Source organism: Ascaphus truei, chromosome 2, assembly GCF_040206685.1.
Source record: "Ascaphus truei isolate aAscTru1 chromosome 2, aAscTru1.hap1, whole genome shotgun sequence".
Classification (NCBI taxonomy): domain Eukaryota; kingdom Metazoa; phylum Chordata; class Amphibia; order Anura; family Ascaphidae; genus Ascaphus; species Ascaphus truei.
The window spans coordinates 226,657,376-226,676,985 of record NC_134484.1 but is presented as its reverse complement, the minus strand read 5'-3'; the positions used below and the strand labels follow the sequence as shown (position 1 = coordinate 226,676,985).

The following is a 19,610-nucleotide window of genomic DNA, read 5'->3' as shown; positions in this document are numbered from 1 at the left end:
GAGAGACGCAGGAGAATGCCGGGAGACGTCGCACCGGTAACACTCGACAGCGGGTAAAGTGAGGGGGTGAGAGAGGGAGGGGGGTTACAATAAGACAAAAAGTAAGATGGGAGGGGAGGGCGATTGGCTTTTTTTCTAATTTGTTGAGCCCCCAAATATCTCCACCACCACCATGCAAGAATTATATTTCTTGCATTCAAATCTGACTGCGGATTTTTGGTTTGTTTTTTTACTGTTTATTTTGAACATTTTCATAAATTACAAAGGTGAATGGGGAAGGGATACAAAAAAAATTATAGCGATAAGGAAAGGGAGGATTAGGGGGACATAGTACAAATCATATACATTTCGATTTCATCATAAATTTACAATTAAGAAAATAGATTTACATATTTATTTTGAAGAATCCAACCCGATTGGCACCAATGATGGATTCCGAGGTATCTGCTCGGATTTTTGCAATCCGTCAGTCGAATTTTTTTTTCTTTCAGGTGTAAAATAAAAACTAATCTGACTTTTTTTGGACTGATCTGTGGATCAAAGGAAAATCTGTTGACACTGACGATCTGACCCCTATTTTATAGGATATTGACTGGTATAGGACCTTCTATAACTCAAAAATACCATTATAATATAAAATTAATTATAAACAACACATTTATATATTTCATCATCGTTGCAAATAAAAGTTGAACAGTGCATTAAAAATATGGATGAATATTTTTGTTCTTATCAAACATAGACCAAAGAAAGTGTATGAATTTATCTTCAAATTACTTTGCCAATTTCAGATTTGTATAATATTGTACTCAGCAAACTAATGCAGCAATTCGTCACCCGGCTGGCACATTTGTTTTAGTTTTCTCAAAGAATCAACTCTTGTCACTAGAGAACTGTGGGGTCCCTGAAGGTTGGGGAAACATACCGTAGATAAGCTCTGAGGGCACCCGGCACTGCACTGTTTTCATCTGAGATTACGTTCCTCTGAGCCCCCCTGGTTCCCAAGGTATTTAGCTTTTCATAAGCCAGTGTTTCTGGTCCCTTTTGGGAAATCAATATGGCGGTCATCGAGACCTCACTCCTAGAGGCCAATAGAGAAAGGACATGGCCGCTTCCTATTGGACTACCAGAGGCCTTATTAGATTTTACTGGCACATATAACGTTAAATATGCAAAGAACCACGGGTTCCCAGAGCTAAGAGTAACACAGTTTATCTCTGGGGGACGAACCCTGAGCACTGATCCCGAACAGCCCCTAAAAAACTGGCAAAGGGCCATCGTGTTCAGCATCAAAAAGTCCTGTGGGGTGTCACTTCTAATAACTGCAGGGGCAGCCGTCTGCATGGAAAGAAGCCTTCTTTAAAGAGGCCCTTTTTTAAGTGGCACACAGTGTGAAGTACTTTAACAGGGAGTTCAACAGACGTGGAACAAGACGTGGACATCTACTTGCACTGATTCTCCCTTTCAACTGCGTTGGAAAGGAGAAGAGTTTCTATCACACACTCAAGAAGACGCAGCACTTCACTCTAGAGCACCTCCACTCATATTGCATTTCTCTGGACTTCCACTCTATCCTTATCCTAACTTCAATGTCACTGCCCAGTCCGCACTCACCTCTCAACACTAAACTATCACTACCATCACTGCCATGCCTCCTCTACTATTTATATTTTCTCTGACCTCACTTTTTTTCAAACTACGGGTTTATTTCTACTAGCCACATTTTACTATAAGGTGCGGGCTGCACCATATTAAAAGAGCAATTTGTGGCTTTAAAAAAATGTAATACTGTTTTTTTTTTTTTTTTTTTTAACATAGGATTGAAACAGAGGGTCTCTGGTGCTGAACCCGATTAATTTCAGCTCCGGGAACCCCCTGCTTCCCGAAATACGGACCTCCAAAGAGGGTACCAGTATCTCGACAAAGTTTACAACTCCCGCGTCACACGGGCCAATAGGAAGCCGGACCTGATGACATCACAGCTTCCTATTGGTCCACAGGGCGTGGGAGTGTTGAAACTCCGCCATTGCATGAACCCTGGTAGCGGAGTGGTACCCGGCATCCCCTACAGAGGTCTGTATATCCGGAAACAGGGGTTCTCCGAAGATAAAATTAATGGAGTTCTGCTCCGGAGACCTCCTGCTTCAAAACTATGTGAAAAAAAATGAATAATAATAATTAAATTGCCAAACAAATCACCTACTTGTTTGCCTCTTTAACATAGGGAAACCAGAGATGACATCAACACACAGCGCTGTCAACAAGCAGAGTGATGCAGCAAAAGCATATTGCAGACTGAACATTTATCCTGCTCCAAAGTCATCTGTGTGTATGAGAAGCCAAGATGTACCAAAGGCATCGTGCTGATGCTGCTACCTAAAGCCTTTGATCTTAGAATATTGTAATGCATGCTCTTAATTATGAACCAGAACATAACTGAAAATAATATTTTTTTTTCTTCCTGGCAGCAATATATATGTTTAATAAGTCAATAAATACATGTACTGTACTGGTTACATCATCAAATAAAGTTACGAAGGCCAGAACACATGAAAGAGATACATTGCTGGCTTCCCTTTGAATAAATGAGTTGGCCAAGAGAAAGTAATTTTAGTTATAGTTAATGTATGTACGGTTGGATACGCTCCTTCCTGCTCACTGAATGTAGCAAAGCTCTGATGAGACCGTGAATTAGAGAGAGTTCCATCCCTTATTTTATTTTAAACCACAAACTAGTACCAAAAGTAATAAACTAAGATGTCTGTGGTTTACAGCATCTGCTATGCGCTGAGCTTTGAAGTTTCTAGAGTGCAAGAGATTTTGGAATATGAATACGTGTTTATAGTTATGTTAGCCCAAGTCTCGACACTGTTATTTAGTGCAATATCTTTTTGATGGACTTTCATTTTACCTTTCAGCAGCTAAGTCGCTTGTTTGATAAAGCCAAAGATACAAATCAAGAACACCAGTATCGTGTGACAATTTATGAAAGGAGGAGAATCCTTGCAGCTATGCCACTGACTTCTGAAATAGGATTAGTACCCAGTGACTACATCACTGCCTGTCTTTGTACAGGTCACTCACTATATCATATTGTGCCATGGGTATAAAAACTGAAGGAGAACATATTGTAAGGTTAGCGTGTGTATTATTCTATTTACAATGTTATTCCACGTGTGAAAACAAAATTCAATAATAGGAAAAATACGTTTTAGAACCTATCCTCAAGTAGGTTACCTACTGATTACTGGCAAATTCATACAGCACCAGTGCCGCCGGCAGGGGGGGAGAGCCAGGGCAGTTGGCCCGGAGGCTGCGGGAGGCCCGGCCAGCTGGCTGGCCGGCGCTGACAGTTGGATCTGACCTCTGACTGGGCCCCAGCTGTCCCGGCGCCGCTCCGTGTCCAGTTGCCGGGCCCCCGATTTCCTCCCCCGCTGCAGCAGGCACCTCTCTCTGCTGTTGTTGTGGCCTCCCGTACAGGCCCGGCCCCCGCTCCGGAAGTTCGGCGGCTTGTAGGCATTGCACAGAAGGCACGTAATGTGCAGCGGGGGAGGTGATGTGAGGTACAAGGGGGGGTGTGAGGTACAAGGGGGGGGGGGGGTTTGATGTGAGATACAAGGGGAGGTGATGTGAGGTACAAGGTGTGGGGGTGATGTGAGATACAAGGGGAGGTGATGTGAGGTACAAGGGGAGGTGATGTGAGATACAAGGTGGGGGGGTGGTGTGAGGTACAAGGGGGGGGTGATGTGAGATACAAGGGGGGTGGTGTGAGGTACAAGGGGGGGTGTGATGTGAGATACAAGGTGTGGGGGGGGTGATGTGAGATACAAGGGGAGGTGATGTGAGGTACAAGGTGGGGGGGGGGGGGTGATGTGAGATACAAGGGGAGGTGATGTGAGGTACAAGATGGGGGGGTGATGTGAGATACAAGGCGAGGTGATGTGAGGTACAGGGGGGGTGATGTGAGATACAAGGCGAGGTGATGTGAGGTCCAGGGGGGTTGATGTGAGATACAAGGGGGGGTGGTGTGAGGTACAAGGGGGGGGGGTGATGTGAGATACAAGGTGGGGGGGGTGATGTGAGATACAAGGTGAGGTGATGTGAGATACAAGGTGGGGGGGGGTGATGTGAGATACAAGGGGAGGTGATGTGAGGGTACAAGGGGGGGGGGGTGATGTGAGATACAAGGGGAGGTGATGTGAGGTACAAGGTGTGGGGGGGTGTGATGTGAGATACAAGGGGAGGTGATGTGAGGTACAAGGTGTGGGGGTGTGTGATGTGAGATACAAGGGGAGGTGATGTGAGGTACAAGGTGGGGGGTGTGTGATGTGAGATACAAGGGGAGGTGATGTGAGGTACAGGGGGGGGTGGTGTGAGGTACAAGGGGGGGTGGTGTGAGGTACAAGGGGGGGTGGTGTGAGGTACAAGGGGGGGTGGGGTGAGGTACAAGGGGGGGTGGTGTGAGGTACAAGGGGGGTGGTGTGAAGTACAAGGGGGGGTGATGTGAGGTACAAGGCGGGTGGTGTGAGGTACAAGGGTTGGTGGTGAGGTACAAGGGGGGATGAGGTACAAGGGGGCGGTGAGGTACAAGTGCGGAGAGGGTGTTAGGCACAAGGGGGGACGTGATGTCAGGTACAAGGGAGTGTGTGTGTGTGTGTGTGTTGCATTGTATGTGTGTGCATATGTTGCATTTTATGTGTGTGCATGTGTTGCATTTTGTGTGTTGCATTGTGTGTGTGTGTGTGTGTGTGTGTGTGTGTGTGTGTGTGTGTGTGTGTGTGTGTGTGTGTGTGTGTGTGTGTGTGTGTGTGTGTGTGTGTGTGTGTGTGTGCATTGTGCACACATGTGTTGCATTGTGTGTTGCATTGTGTGTGTTGCATTTTGTGTGTGTGGGAGTGGGGGTAATTATTGTGGGGGAGATTGAGGGAGCGGGATTGAATGAAAGGGGGGTAATTAAGTGACAGCGGAGAGAGGAGATGGAAGGAGGTGGGGGGAAGGGGGAGCGTGAGAGAAATACACGTGGAGAGGGGAAAATAGAGGAGGTGGCTCACGAGGGTGTGAACGGTGGGGGCTCGCAGGGCCGCCAACACATGGGGGGGTGGGGGGGGGGTGGTCTAAACTCTAGTGCTGGGCCCCATGAAATCTGGCGGCGGCCCTGTACAGCACTGCAGGTAAATTAAAACCACAAGAATACACAGGAGGACGTAAGAATATACACATCCTCAAAAGCAGTGATTACAAACAGGGGGTTGGGAGGTGTCTCCAAGTGGTTTGCCAAAAGAAATCTGTAATGGCGGATTGCAGGCATTCTAGTGGGTTCCTGAGCCCTGTGTGGGGACGGTGCACTTAGTAAGGTCCCAAACTGCACCTTACTGTAGGATGGTATAGCTGCCAATTACAGTAGGTGTTTCCAAAGTCGTGGTGGGGTGTGATATTGGCAGCTCCTGCAGTAATTGACAGCTATACCAGTCATGCTGTCTGCACACACTGAGGTGCAGTTTGAGACCTTATTAATCATGTGTCCATGAGGGCGAGCTCATGGTGGCGGGCACACTACTGTGCGCGCCACCTCCCGCACTCCTGCAGCCCCAGCGATGTGTGCACTAGGCTGCAGTTGATTGGGTAGGCGATCGGGGGCGTGGCGGGGGGCCTGACGAACACATCACGGACGCGTCACATAGCTGGGTTCGTCCTCACTGGCTGAACCAGCTCATGTGACGCTGACGTCCCGCGACTGCAGCCCGAAATCTCAAATTTACTTCTCTGGCCAAAATGTAGCAGCGTCGAAGCGCACAGCGCCACGGGCACTTGAGGAACTACCATAGGAAATCAGGTAAGCGTCCAGGAAGTGCGCGCGCATGTAGCGCCACCGCCACCATGAGCGCAGCCTTAGGCCTCGGTTGGGGTTCCGTGCACACGAGCGAGAGCGGGATCAAAACAATTAAAGTAAATTGTTGTGTTCAAGCTGTGTGTGCACATGCAGAGGCACGATGTTTGAGGGCGAACCGCTCACATGAAGTCACAGGCACGCCACCCCGTCCCCCCCCCCCCACGCGCGCAACTAGCTGGCCAGGAATCGCCCAGCACCTGACGTCACAGAGCACGAGCGCCAGCGGACGCGCTCCCACCCTGGACGAGGCCAAACCCCCACAAGCTCAGGACACTGTACTGTCTGGGATCGGTCAAACTGTTTTGTTATTAAGAGTCGATGAGTAGGCAATATGATTGATTAATTGGCGATTTGTCTAACAAATATTTTCTAGCAGGGGGTTCACAATGTAAAAAATGGTTAGGAATCACTGCTCTAGAGCAGCGGTGCGCAAACTGGGGGGCGCGCCCCCCGAGTATGTCTGCGGGGGGCGCGGGGTTTACAGAGGCCCCGTGAGCTTCCCGAAGACACTTAAATTCAGTGCCGGGGAAGCGGCGAAGGCCTCTGTAAACTGCACTTACCTTGCTCCTGGAGACGCGTTGCCACGGTCATGTGACGTCACGTCATGACGCTGACGCCGGAGCCCAGGTAAGCACGGGAGGCAAGAAGAGATGGGAAGAGCCGTCAGGGGGGCGCAGGGAAAAAAGATTGCACTCCCTTGCTCTAGAGTTCAGCGGTTTCCAAACTTTAAGCACTTCTGAAAACGTTATTGATCTATAGATCTGTGAAACTCAAGTTCTCACTCTTCTGTTATCTAAAAATACTATGACGTAGTAGGGATTATATTCTTGCATTATAAATCATTGATAACTTTACATTGTTAATGCTAATACTGTAACTTTTTATTATTGTAATTAATAACCCCTAAAAATGTTTTTTTTATAAATATTTGAAAAGTAAATATCACCATTACTCAATTTGTTGTGTGGACCCTCTAATAACGTTCTGCGAGACCTCAGGACTCCACGTAGCACAGGGTGAAAACCACTGAGTTACTGGGTAACATGATGCCTGATTCTTGCAGGCAGTCTTCATGGGGAAAACAGTTCACTCTGGGGGGAGTCAGAGTCATTGCATGATGTAATGTTTTTATTTGTTTGGGTGAGGGAATAGCACTCATCACGTGTCTGCCTCACCTATTGTGTGTGTACCAGGCAAGACTGAAACAGCAAAGGCATTGAAGTAGGATCATCTGCTTTTCATGCAACAGCTTTGCTCAGCAACATAAAATGGAGTTCCAATAACTCTGCCGGATAGCAACATTTCCACTATGTGTATGCTTTTATCATTCATATATTTAATAGTTAATATAGGAAGTGCTGAGTTTAACAATGGTACAACAAATAGAGCTCTCCTGCTGCCAGAATCACCTGCAATGTATTGCAACACAATGTTTTCTAGGCACTGGCGAGTCTCCGGGGATGAGCATAGTTCAATAGATCTTGGCAGAATATTTCCAGTCCGACATCTCTAAGAAACCCCAAGAATACTTTCAAATGCTAAGCTTCCCATAGTAGGGACCTCATTACCTATTGTTTCATTAGCTTTTAAGTTGTGTGTATTTTACGTTTTGTTGTTGTCCATAACCCCCCACATTGCACTGCGCTGTGGAATATGTTGGCACCATATAAATATAAATATATATAAGATAATAATAATATACAGTAAGCGGGGCCTCACCTCCCCAGGGGAATTCAGCTAAATGTTAGTAATATATGATAGTGCAGGAGTGGTCAACTCCAGTCCTCAAGGGCCACAAACATGTCAGGTTTTAAGGATATCCCTGCTTCAGCACAGGTGATTGAGCCACTGATTGAGCCACCAGTGCTGAAGCATGAATATCCCTAATACCTGGCCTATAGGTGGCCCTAGGGGGCTGGCTGGAGGGGCCACCCCTGATATAGTGGATAAAAAAAACCTAGCAAGAGCATTCACTTGAGTCATTCAGTGCTGGATGGAGGCCAGAACAATGGTTCGCAAAAACAGAGAGCGTTTAAGTGAAGGCAGCTACAGTACAGTACTGTAGAAATGGGCTATAATGGTGTTTTTATCCTGCGCCCTGCTGTGAAACCCTGGCATTAAAGGGAAGGTTGGGAGGGTTGTTATGAGGAAAATGTAGTAATGGTGAATATTTGTTTCTTCGAGGCCTCATTTTTTTTTGCTATATATATATATATATATATATATATATATATATATATATATATATAAGCCCCACCACAATTTACATATATAGAATAAGGGTGGCTGGCATGCTGCAAATATAATAATTTTAAGAGGCTACAAAAATAAATTTCACAATTAAGTTTTCATCTTTCATTTGCAGAGAGAAGCGCCAGTAGCACATTATTTTGCATTATTTTGCCATGCCCAGGCCTCTCTGGCAGAGAAGACATTAACAGATTGATAAGCACTGGATTATAAAGACTCCAGCTGTAAAACACATGATGAAAATCGCACTCTTCAGTTCATCTCTTCCTATGGGTGTCATAACACTAATAATACAATACACTAGCACCCACTGAACAAAGAGACAGCCACTGCTCCCAAATGACCAGGAATAAGATGACACAATACCCATTTACTGCAGATCTAGGCATGATTTTCTTAAGGAGAGAACGATATTAGTGTTTGCAACATGGCACCGGGACTGGCTGAGCATGTCCTTGTAAAGATCATTCCCCTGTACAGAGCAGAGTAGGGATGAGCTCAGTCTCTGTGCAGAGTGGGGATGTTACAGTTCTGCATCTCCAGCAGTAAACAGTACACTCATCCACCCCATATTCTCAAGTTGCATACCAATGCAGCACCGCTCTCTGTAATAACATGATGTACTTCATCGTGATCCCAGACACATCCACCCACACCTAGTTAATGCTGCCATAAACCAGCAATGACTACACCTACCGGATAGCTCCACCCTTCTCTGCAACAAAACAACAGCCTCCCTTGCCCTAACCAAGGTAACCCTAATTATCCCTCCGTGGCTGCAAGCCGTGATCATATCATTCAGTGATTATATGAAGGTAGGACCTACGACCCCTGCTGATTTTTCACCCATCACAGCCCGCCCCCCCCCCCCCCCAAGCGTGACACATTCCCAGGGCTGCTACCTACCAGAAGATGAAGTTGTTGCAGATGAAGATGACCAAGCTGCGGAGGGGCCCCTGCCAAGTCGGGGAGATTCTGATGCTCGGCGACATATCACCCCTGGTACCCAGCCAGGACCTCCCTGGTTGCTGCTCCTGCTCCTGCTGCTGCTCTTGCTCCTCCTGATGCTGCTCCGGCTCTCTCCCTCCCTGTTGCTCCTCATCAGCGGGCAGGTTCACAGCCTCACATTCTGCCATTGTCTCAGACATTCTGATTCTAGAACGTCTGCGCCCTATTCGAGTTCTGCCCACTCTCTCTCTCTCTCCCCACCCTCCTTCCAGCCTCACCTAGCAGATCCACCGAGGATACCAGAATCCCCCCATGGAGGACCCGCAGGTGGGATAAGCTCTGCCCGCCTCCCCACCTCGGGTGCTGGTTGGAGGTGGCTGAGGCTGGGGGGAGGATGTGATATTGTTGCTGACACTGACACGTCATAGTGGGCGCTGAGCTGTGGGTTAACATGATGCTGCTGCCAACAAGATTTATCATAGGGATGTGAGTGCTGCATGGAAGTGGCATTGACAACAGTAGGAAAGCTTCTGTGTGGACCGTTTAACTAGACTAAATCTGCCACTTAAAGACTTGTGTTCTAATAACAGAATTGAATGGTCTGTTCTTAATAAATGCCATTTTTCTTCAGAAAAGTGAAGTTTAGAAATGAAGTACCTAATCCCTGCAGACCTGTGTCGATGGATCTCTGATCTAGCACATTCAAGCCAGTGTGTGTTATTAGTTCAGAGGCAGAGGGAGCAGTGTCAGACAGCAGAAAATAGCAGGTGTTGGTTACAAATGATATGTATGTATATCTTTATATATATAGCGCTATCCAGGTACATAGCGCTTTACAATACACTGACATAATATAACACATAATGGGAATAAGCGCTTCAGACATGAAACAATAAGAACAGGAGTCCCTGCCCTGAAGGGCTTACAATCTTTATTGCCTAGCTATTGTTTAACACCTTTTACCAAAGGATCAGCTATCTCATAAGTATAATCTTTACCCCGGATTTGTTCACTTTATGGCACATAGCTTTTTTTCTCTATATTGACAGTCTTTTAGACTTTTTTACTCTGTAATTGTCTCTGATCCTCAGGAATAGGGGAAGTCATTTTTATTCGTATTTTTATCGTGATAAGTATCATTTTTACAAGAATTTTCTTAGTATATAGTTGTTGAGGCAAATGTTTTATTGTCCAACCCTAGCTTGAGTAATGTAAGCCCTGAGTCAATCTAGTACTCGGTAGCCAGAGTAGAACAGATGTAACCAACATAATAGCCCTCTTAATGCAGAATAATGCACTAAATATGTGTAGTATATCAGAACAAATGTCCCAAAATATATTTCCACAGCTAATCTACTCACATATGTTAAACTATATATATAAAAAAAAAATTGTATGTAAATATACTCAGCAACTCTCCGGCTAGCAGTGCCGGAATTGGTGAGGCACTAAGCTAAACCATTACGTTCTTCTGCGAAATGTTGAGTCCCTGTTGTCCGTCTTTTCTTTACATGACATAGGTTGCTTTTAACGTACATTCAAGTTTTGTTACTAAAGATTCAAACCACGATTGATTTTATTCTCATTTATTTGTAGCGTGACTAGACCCTTTGGATTTACGGAGGCCCCTCAAATTGCGAGGCCCTAGACTGTATCTTATTTTGCTTTTACGTAAATCCACCAATGGCGACTAGTGACAACAACGGGCTCCCCAGTGTATCACGCGGGCCCCCCAGTGTATCACGCGGGCTCTGTTGGCTTTACCCCGGCGCTGCATCCATCACTCCCTTTGTTCCTCACGGCCAATGGCTCTTCGTCATAACCCTACACGCTTAGCAGGATAAGCGTCATCAAAGCGCTAAGTACACTGTCAGTGCTATATAAATAAAGATATACATACATCAAGCTCTTCATCAGATAGCGTCCGATTGAGCTAATCCAGCAAAACTTGTTCACGTTTTTTTTGTGTGTGTGTTAAAAATCTTGATTTTTTTAATCTGTCACTAGAGGTTACCATGGTAACCTTTAGACTGTACTGGGCTTCGGGGAGAACTTCATTTTAACTTCACTTATTTCAAACACGTATATCTCCTGAATTTAAAAATGAAAGCAGCAATACTACATTCCCCGTTTTTTTTCTTCCTCTTTGTATATGTAAAGCGTGTGACACTGTATAATTCTACACTCTTACCTAAGATGGCAATCGTTTGGTGCTCCTGTTATAAAGCTGTAAAAATCCTGATTGTGTGTCTAACATAATGGCCGCCTTCTAACTTTGTGCTGCAGTCTGTGAAATGTTGCAGCTGCAATGTAACATTATATAACTACTTATATTGTTACAGCTTTCAGAGCAATACCGTCTGCAACAGATCTGTTTGTGATACTTTGTTGCCAAAAGGCAGAGCTGGAAAAGGTGTGTGTCAGAGCCTGTTTCAAATCAGGAAGTGGATGTGACTTTCTAAATGGTTGCTAAGCAGCCAAAGGATGATCAGTACTGTAGATAGGTTTTTGGGGTTCAAAATTCAGCTTCACTGAAGTTTCCATTTAAGGGGTTAGTTTTGCATGTTTTGTGAAATGACTGAAACAGGGTTTCACAGAGTGCAAAAGAAACAAACTTTGTTTGATACAAGTGAGAAAACACCAGATAAACATAAGTCCGGTACACGGACAGCAGATAAACGACCTTCAATAATGAATATATGCTTTATGCTGTGTTATAACAGATGTCTCTTCATAGTAACAAGCTATGAAAAGCTTAAAATAAAAAGGTTCATTTGTAGTTAGGAAAAAGCGATGTCACGTCTTCCTCGAGGAATAAAACCTCAGCGCAATAGAAAAACATCTAACCAAAAGACTGCTTTCAATTTATAATCATTTTACCTGTAAGGACTGAAGCTTGCTGTTGTAAACTGCCTCAACAATAAATATTGGAACTGCAAGAAACCTGTGTCGAAGACTGTATTTTCACACTGGAAGGATCTCTTGGTATTTATTTTCTGTTATTATGAACCATCATTGAATATGATGATGAACATTCATATATTTTCAAGTGCATTTAAAAAAAATAATTAAAAATGGTATTATGAGTAAAAAAAAAAATGCAGACAGTATTATCTAATTATACAGAACTGATTTATTTAAAAAATAACATAGGATGTTTCCCGTTTTGCTGCTTTAACGCATGATGTGATGTGTAAGCTTAGCTTCTATGAGCAATGCAGCCTGCAGCAAACAGGCCTGCCCTCTTTCTTGCTTTGCAACATGATAATCTGAGCTAATCAGATCCTTGCACAGACATTTCCCAATACATTTCATTGAATTTTTTCATCCTGATCACCTGTTATGCATTTTCATGGTAATTTATTTTAAAATAATACTTGCAAGGCTATTGAGAATCATTCCGATTACAGTACCATAAAAATAAACAATATCAATGCACATCCCCCTAGATCAGTGATTGGGAAGCCCTCAAGGGTTGCAAGGCCGATGGGGAGCAGAGCTGGCATAAGTGTCCCAACTGGCAGCAGTGGTGGCGGGCCGACGGCACCACAGCAGCAGCGTTGTCCCAGCATTCACCTCCCTCTTACTGCCGGTGCCGCAAGTCGGGTCCAACTTCCACCCAACTGGAGGAGGGAGCTGCAGACCGGCGCAACATGGGATGTCTCTTCACCCCAAGGTAAGAGTGTTTGTGTGTGTGGTGTAAGGCTGAGTCCATGATCAGCTTAGGCGCTGACCCGTGTTGAGGCGCGCTGACGCTTGTCCGTTTCAGTAATTGTAGTCGTGATCGGAATAAAAACACTTGTGTGTGTACTGGCTATGATGTAAATATAAGCCAGCAACACAATTCGCGACGCGTTTCGTATACTAAAGTATACTTCATCAGGCGATCACGACTACAATTACTGAAACGGACAGGCATCCTAAGGACAGCTATAGGGGACTTCATTTCCTGCGCATGCGCGCTACGCATTCAGCCACGCTGACACTCGTGGAGGTCTGACAGCGTTACAGAGACCGCCCCAGTGCGCGGGACTGATTTCTGAGGATTGACACTGCCCCTGCATACCTTATGTGATGCCCTACCAGAGAAGTTATCATCGAGATCGGGGATTATTAAAGTTTTATTCCATGTAAGTGGTTACTATCTTTTAATATTTGTAATACACTTCATTTCTCTTATCTTGGTGCGCTCTTGTGTTTTCTTTTTTTCTTGGATACTTGGCATCACCGTCGGAGTTCTCCGTTGGGATCCATCTTGGAGGTGGGGGAAGACACCTTGAACAACAGGAGCAGCAAAAGAACAGAGAGGAATTAATATTCCACATCCTTAAAGAGCAAGAGCGCGGACTGGACACTTTCCCGCTATCAACATATTATTAATATGTTAAATCCATTCATATATTATTGTTTCACTACTGATACTCATATATATATATATAGATATATATATATATATATATATAATCAAAAAAGTATATATATATATATATATATATATATATATATATATATATATATATATATATATATATATATATACAGTTGTGTGAAAAAGAAAGTACACCCTCTTTGAATTCTATGGTTTTACATATTAGGATATAATAACAATCATCTGTTCCTTAGCAGGTCTTAAAATTAGGTAAATACAACCTCAGATGAACAACAACACATGATTTATTACACCGTGTCAGGATTTATTTAACAAAAATAAAGCCTTAAATCTAAGATTACAGTACTTACTTGCGCGCCTGCGCCCGAGTGATGTTAACTGAGCTGCAGGCAATTGGGAGTGGGCGTGGCGGACGCGTCACGAAGCTGGTTCGCGCTCATTGGCTGAACTGCTCACGTGATGCAGCCCCGCGTGAAACATTTTGTCTTTTTCAAATAGTCGCGCCATCTCGCTCCGTCATGTGCGCACACTAGGGCCGGCCTGATAGGGATCATGCAATTTGTGCTTGTCACGCGCGCAATCTTAGCCTACGACTGCTCTGGGCAGAGCTCCATTTTAGCCTCCCAGACACTTAATATAATATGTCAAATGCTAACATCTCCTGAATAGAGAATTAGATTTTAAATATAAAAAAGCATTGCAAAGAGCAAGAAAAAAATTAGGTGTGTGTGCTGTGCACGCACATGTTAAGTGAAACTTCTTTGACTTTTGTCACAGAAATTGTATTTGTGTTGGTGATGTTTTAATTAAAAATCAAAATACAATTTCATTGACAAAACGCAAATAAATTTGACTTAGAACTTGCGTGCTCGGCACACATCCCCTGTATTAGCTATTTGCACTAAGCGTGAATTTCTCGTGTGTGCGTGTGACTGCGTGTGCGTGACTGTGTGACGTATGCGTGTGATAGTGTGTGTCTGTGAGTGCGTGTGACACAGGGTGTGTGTGTGTGACTGTATGTGACACACTGGGTGTGGGTGGAGGGCCTGTGCTCCATGTCCTATTTTCCTCTGGTGCTGCTGCTGCTGCCTATGTGCGACGCGCTGCTGAGCTCCAGAGGCCTCTGCGCATGCGCGCCAGAGACCTCTGCTTGTGCACCGGCCTGAGTATTCTCCTGCGCATGCGTTGAGGGGGGCGGCTTCGCTGGCTATGGACAGAGCCACTGCGCATGCGTTGAGGGGGGCGGCTCTCGCTGGCTATGGACAGAGCCTCTGCGCATGCGTTGAGGGGGACGGCTCTCGCTGGCTATGGACAGAGCCTCTGCGCATGCGTTGAGGGGGACGGCTGCCGGTGTGAATGTGTATGTGATGGCAGACAGCGTCGCTAATGTCTGCGCTGAGATCGACTGTGGGCATGGAGGTAACTGCGTGGCTGACGGCTTCATCTGCCAGCGCTGACGTCATTTCCATATCCGTTCCACTTCTGCGTCTCCACGATGCTGGTTTGTACCATCACAATTTAGTACATGCCACTAAAGAAGTTTCACTTCAAAAATCTCATACAGTAAAAAACATTAAAATGCAAAAAACTGGTGATCACTGCAGACTGCTGCTTACAATTCCATTACATTATTCTGAGACATTTTTTCTATGCATAATTGTGTATGCTTTGTTTGCAGTAAAACGGAGGTTTGCGACAATCACGGAATGAAAAAAAAAAGAGCTTATTATTGTTTAAGACATGTCAGCTGTCTTGGTAATCATGAAATATCACATCAGTTGATGTGAGGTTTGAATAGGGTCTAATTACTATTTTTTTTTCTTTTAGATTTTTCGCAGTAAGTCAATCACTCATTTGCTATAAATCTTATTTCATTTCTAGTGCTTTTCTAGATTCAACATTGTACAGTAGCTTTGAAACTCGAGTTCTTACTCACCATGCAGTGAAGCTGCGCTGGTGAAGATTTGAGTTTAAATGGAGCTGCACGCTTCTCCAGCGCAGGGAAAAAAACTTCACAGCACATTAAATAGGGACCTGAGTATCTCCACTCCGAATCTCAATCAAAATGAACACAGATTTCTAGTAACGATTCATGTTAAATACAATATTTTATTGACAAACGTGTTTATTTTACAATCAGCACATCGCCTACAAGGTTAAACATTTTGAATGAAATATGAAGGAAACGCTTTGACATCTTACCACTTGTAGTGTAGATCAATATTTTGCTTCATATAACTTTTTCATACAAAAATAAAGCACTGGCATTTCTGGCTTATCTATTTACAGGTCCCTTGTCAATGCTATCATTGGTAATGGTATCAAGTAAAATAATCTTTTCTAAACCCAACGCTACCAGAATATATATATATATATTTTTAATGCAAATGAGTGCACTGATAGTTGCATTAGAATAAGGCAGTTTATAAATACTGTTTATTGCTCTAATGGCTACGTGATCTCTTAATTTAAAGTACAGCAGATCGAGAATGCAGACTGGCTACATACAGCATGTAATACAAGGCGGTACAAGGGGACTTGTAACATAGGAATGACACTTGGATTCCATCATTTTATAAAGAAACACACTTGGAAACAGTCCCAAGCAGCAAGTTATAACTCTGAACAATGAAAGGGTACAGACACAATTGCACATCGTGACTCCCTTTGCTTTCGATCTCTTAAAATATGGAAATAAAATTAGAATTGACATGGTTCAAATATTCACGCACGCAACCAGACATCAAAAACATTAACAACAACAAAAACGAAATGAAACTAGAACACAGGTTGCCTAACAAAGTCAATAAATCTGCGGGGAAGGCTGCCTGCAGCTTTCCATGAAACCAATACTTTTTTTCTGGAGAACATCAAGACGGCAGATTTGTGCATTATGGGAGGGGGGGGGGGGGGAAGACCTCTCGTTTGGAGGTCTGAACGTAAATCTAGTTTGAAGGCACTTCATACTTTAGCACAGGCAGAGGGTTAAATCTTAAGGAATTTGTCAACATGAAGTAGTAAAGCTTTGGAAATCTTGCTGGCAGTTAGCATATTTTAGGCACTAGATCTTCCTGGCTTTGCAGTTTGTATTGGCTGTCTGGTTAAATTCTAGAATGCTCTGGCTGACTTCCAGGAACTTCTTTCTCAGTCGAGTGTCTCTTCTGTATGACTGAGGGCAATGTAGATTGGTGATATGTAGATAGCAGGCAGTGTTTTCACCTAGAGCTGCTTTGGCTTCCATGGCTGCTTTCAGACCGTGAGGTGCTGTATCGTTTTTTCACAATCATGCTGATGTAAGCTTTCATCAATTTTGCAATGTCAACCACCTTTATCGGAAAAAAGAAATAACAATTACTTCTTAATCACCTGATATAGAAGGAGGGTTTATTCATATATGTTACAACATGGTGTACTATTAAATATATTGAATAATTCCCAGAAACCAATGATTGGAAATAACTACAGTGCTTAATACATTTAAAGAAGAATTTTAAGAGTGAAATCATTCAAGTTGATGTCTTTTGAAATATTAATCAGAGGTAAATAAATCAATACAGTGAATTAATGCCTACATCCAACTTGTCTTCAAGTTAGAGGAAAACAGGAAGTTGAATAGCTGCGTATTCACACTCAAACCATGATTGTAGGTTATGGGCAAAGCAAGAGGTGGCGTGAAGGCAAGGGAAAAGTAAGCAATGGCTCAGGTCCCAATGCTAATTATTTAATTTATGTTTTATTGGTGTTCGACCAAGAAATCTGAAGAATCACTTATATGGATCCTTAGAACTTGCCAGTTTTGGACTCCAATGAACAGTGCAAGCACAACACTGTTTTGAATTTAAATATACAATTTATTTGTTAGGAGGAAATAATTAGGCTTTAAGAAATATTGATTGAGCTGAAGGGTAGCCACCAAAAATATTCCTGCTGAGGGTTCTCAAAAAGCTAGTACCATCCATAGGTTGGACAACACACAACGTTAGCATGGGACACCCCTTGGGTCTAGGTACTGTATATATTAAGTTATGATTTCTGTGATTAAAATAATCTTACCAGGACTGGAACTATGCAGAGATTTACTTATACAATGTTCCATATTATGTTTCGTAACGTGGTCATACAACACTGGTTTAAAAAATAAACTTTTAAATGCTTCACTAATGAAGGTGGCTGCAATGCATGCATAGTAATACTTTAATCTCTTACATACGTTACTACACAGTTAAGGACAATGACTAGAAAAAGGGAAAACAAAATGTTGGGAAAGAACAAACAGAAAACCTCCTTTTCTCATAAATTGAAACTACTGTATTTCCCGATCTGACTTACCGCACTGGTTTCAAAGATAAGTTCTCGCTCATCAACCACTATCTTGTAGGTATGGGCAAGTGGAGCACCAAAAGACAGGATATGTTCATATGGAAACACTTCTAAGGGTCTTCCTTCTCCTCTCTTGTAGACAGAAACTGCCTCAGCACTTACTCCCAGCCAAAGTTCCTGTGGGAAGCCGCCCTCCTTACACTACAGGACAGGAAACAGAGCAGTCATTAGTGACAAGTTTTGCATGGCACTCTCAATCATGCAAATAATGTTTTCCACTTATAAGTATTGACTGAATACTAACCATAATAAAGAATGTAACCAAATAAAAGAAATGGCATCTTTATTATTAAGAAATGCAGGACACATGGTTCTTGAAAGAAATAATTCTGCTTTGGGTTAAATTCTCTTTATATACTGTATGCATGTATGACCACAATTTCTAAGACTGGAATTATTATGTTATTTGGGATGTTTTTATACAAATAAATATCAAGGAGTAAAATAAAACGCAATGGCAAAAAAGACATATTATAGTGATATTATTTTCTCACCTCCACATCAAATAGCGTTGACCCATAGCCAGGCCATTCCTTTATCAAAGCCATGTACTTGGTCATAGACTGCTCCTGGTTCATGCCCTGTAATTTTTTCCACTTGTCAATAATATTGGTCCGAGCTGAGAGGACCTCTTCTTTCACCCACATGTCCAGCATCTGCTCCTCTTCCAGCTTTTGCTTACTAATGGAGCCACTTCGGAAGCTCCTTCTTAAGGTTCCATCTAAGAAACTAGACCGCTTCCTCTCCGATCGCTCGGACGGAGTGAAGCCTTTGGTGGACTGAGTAATGCGCGACTTTAGCTTCTGCAGGGGGTAAAACTCCTCCATCTCTGGTACATTGGTGTGTGGAGTGTAGTCTCCCTGTAGATACTGTAGCCTCAATGCAGCCAGGACCTGTAGAGTTTCCTCAGGTGCAGGGTAATGGCCACGAATAACTGCTTCATGAGCCTAAGGAGAAGACATTCGAAAAAGATAAGACACAGGGTCTACAATTGAGAGTCCATGATAATCAACAACGCTAGCCAATACATAAAAAGAAGAAAAAGCTTGATCTCTTTTTCCTTATTAAGTATAATGTAGGAAAATGGATTATATAATTGTATCACACTCGTTTAAGAAATTCTACTTGAAAAAACGAAATTGTCATTGCATGTAATCATTAAAATAAATCTTCACTGGAGATATTGCACAATAATATGATATTACTATTGGTTACAAATTAATGTATTTTGCTGTTCTCATTGTTAATGTAGGCATCAATTTATGATTGGCTTTAATGTTCTTTTGGGTATATATAATTTCAGCTCTCAGTTAATTTGAATCTTGATTAAGAAGTACAGGCATACCCCGCTTTAAGTACACTCAATTTAAGTACACTCGCGAGTAAGTACATATCGCCCAATAGGCAAACGGCAGCACACGCATGCGCCTGTCATCACGTCCTGAACAGCAATACCGGCTCCCTACCTGTACCGAAGCTGTGCGCAAGCGGGGAGACTATAGAGCCTGTTACAAATGCGTTATTTACATCAGTTATGCACGTATATAACGATTGCAGTACAGTACATGCATCAATAAGTGGGAAAAGGTAGTGCTTCACTTTAAGTACATTTTCGCTTTACATACATGCTCCGGTCCCATTGCGTACGTTAATGCGGGGTATGCCTGTAAAGTGGAATTGCTAATACATATAAATTACATTTTTTTATCAAAATAAACCAGGCACCCGAAGGTTATCAAACCTCTGCCTCAA

At 43.3% G+C, this 19,610-nt stretch overlaps 2 protein-coding genes and 1 long non-coding RNA gene across 6 annotated transcripts in view; 1 reads left to right on the top strand and 2 right to left on the bottom strand.

Moving 5' to 3' along the window:
• The window catches only part of RETREG1 (reticulophagy regulator 1), a 167,925-nt gene extending 158,447 nt beyond the window's left edge, over positions 1-9,478 (bottom strand). Inside the window, exon 1 of the mRNA XM_075585924.1 lies at positions 9,047-9,478. Within this exon, the coding sequence (XP_075442039.1) occupies positions 9,047-9,288 (242 nt within the window). The 5' untranslated portion in view covers positions 9,289-9,478. The remainder of the gene's footprint in view (positions 1-9,046) is intronic.
• Positions 8,619-19,040, top strand: LOC142487147 (uncharacterized). Of its 4 annotated transcripts, XR_012799148.1 has the most exons (4): positions 8,619-8,955; positions 11,431-11,501; positions 12,543-12,764; positions 17,938-19,040. It is a non-coding gene; the product is annotated as an uncharacterized LOC142487147 (long non-coding RNA). The 4 variants fall into 4 exon arrangements; XR_012799150.1 differs by lacking the exons at positions 11,431-11,501; positions 17,938-19,040 and adding an exon at positions 13,325-13,495 and having other exon boundaries at positions 8,620-8,955; positions 12,538-12,764; XR_012799149.1 differs by lacking the exon at positions 11,431-11,501 and having other exon boundaries at positions 8,621-8,955.
• MYO10 (myosin X) overlaps positions 15,574-19,610 on the bottom strand; it is a 258,726-nt gene continuing 254,689 nt past the window's right edge. The window contains exons 39-41 of the mRNA XM_075585926.1: positions 18,353-18,805; positions 17,808-17,999; positions 15,574-16,804 (exon numbers count right to left, since the gene is read on the bottom strand). Coding sequence (XP_075442041.1) covers positions 16,694-16,804; positions 17,808-17,999; positions 18,353-18,805 — 756 coding nt within the window. The 3' untranslated portion in view covers positions 15,574-16,693. The remainder of the gene's footprint in view (positions 16,805-17,807; positions 18,000-18,352; positions 18,806-19,610) is intronic.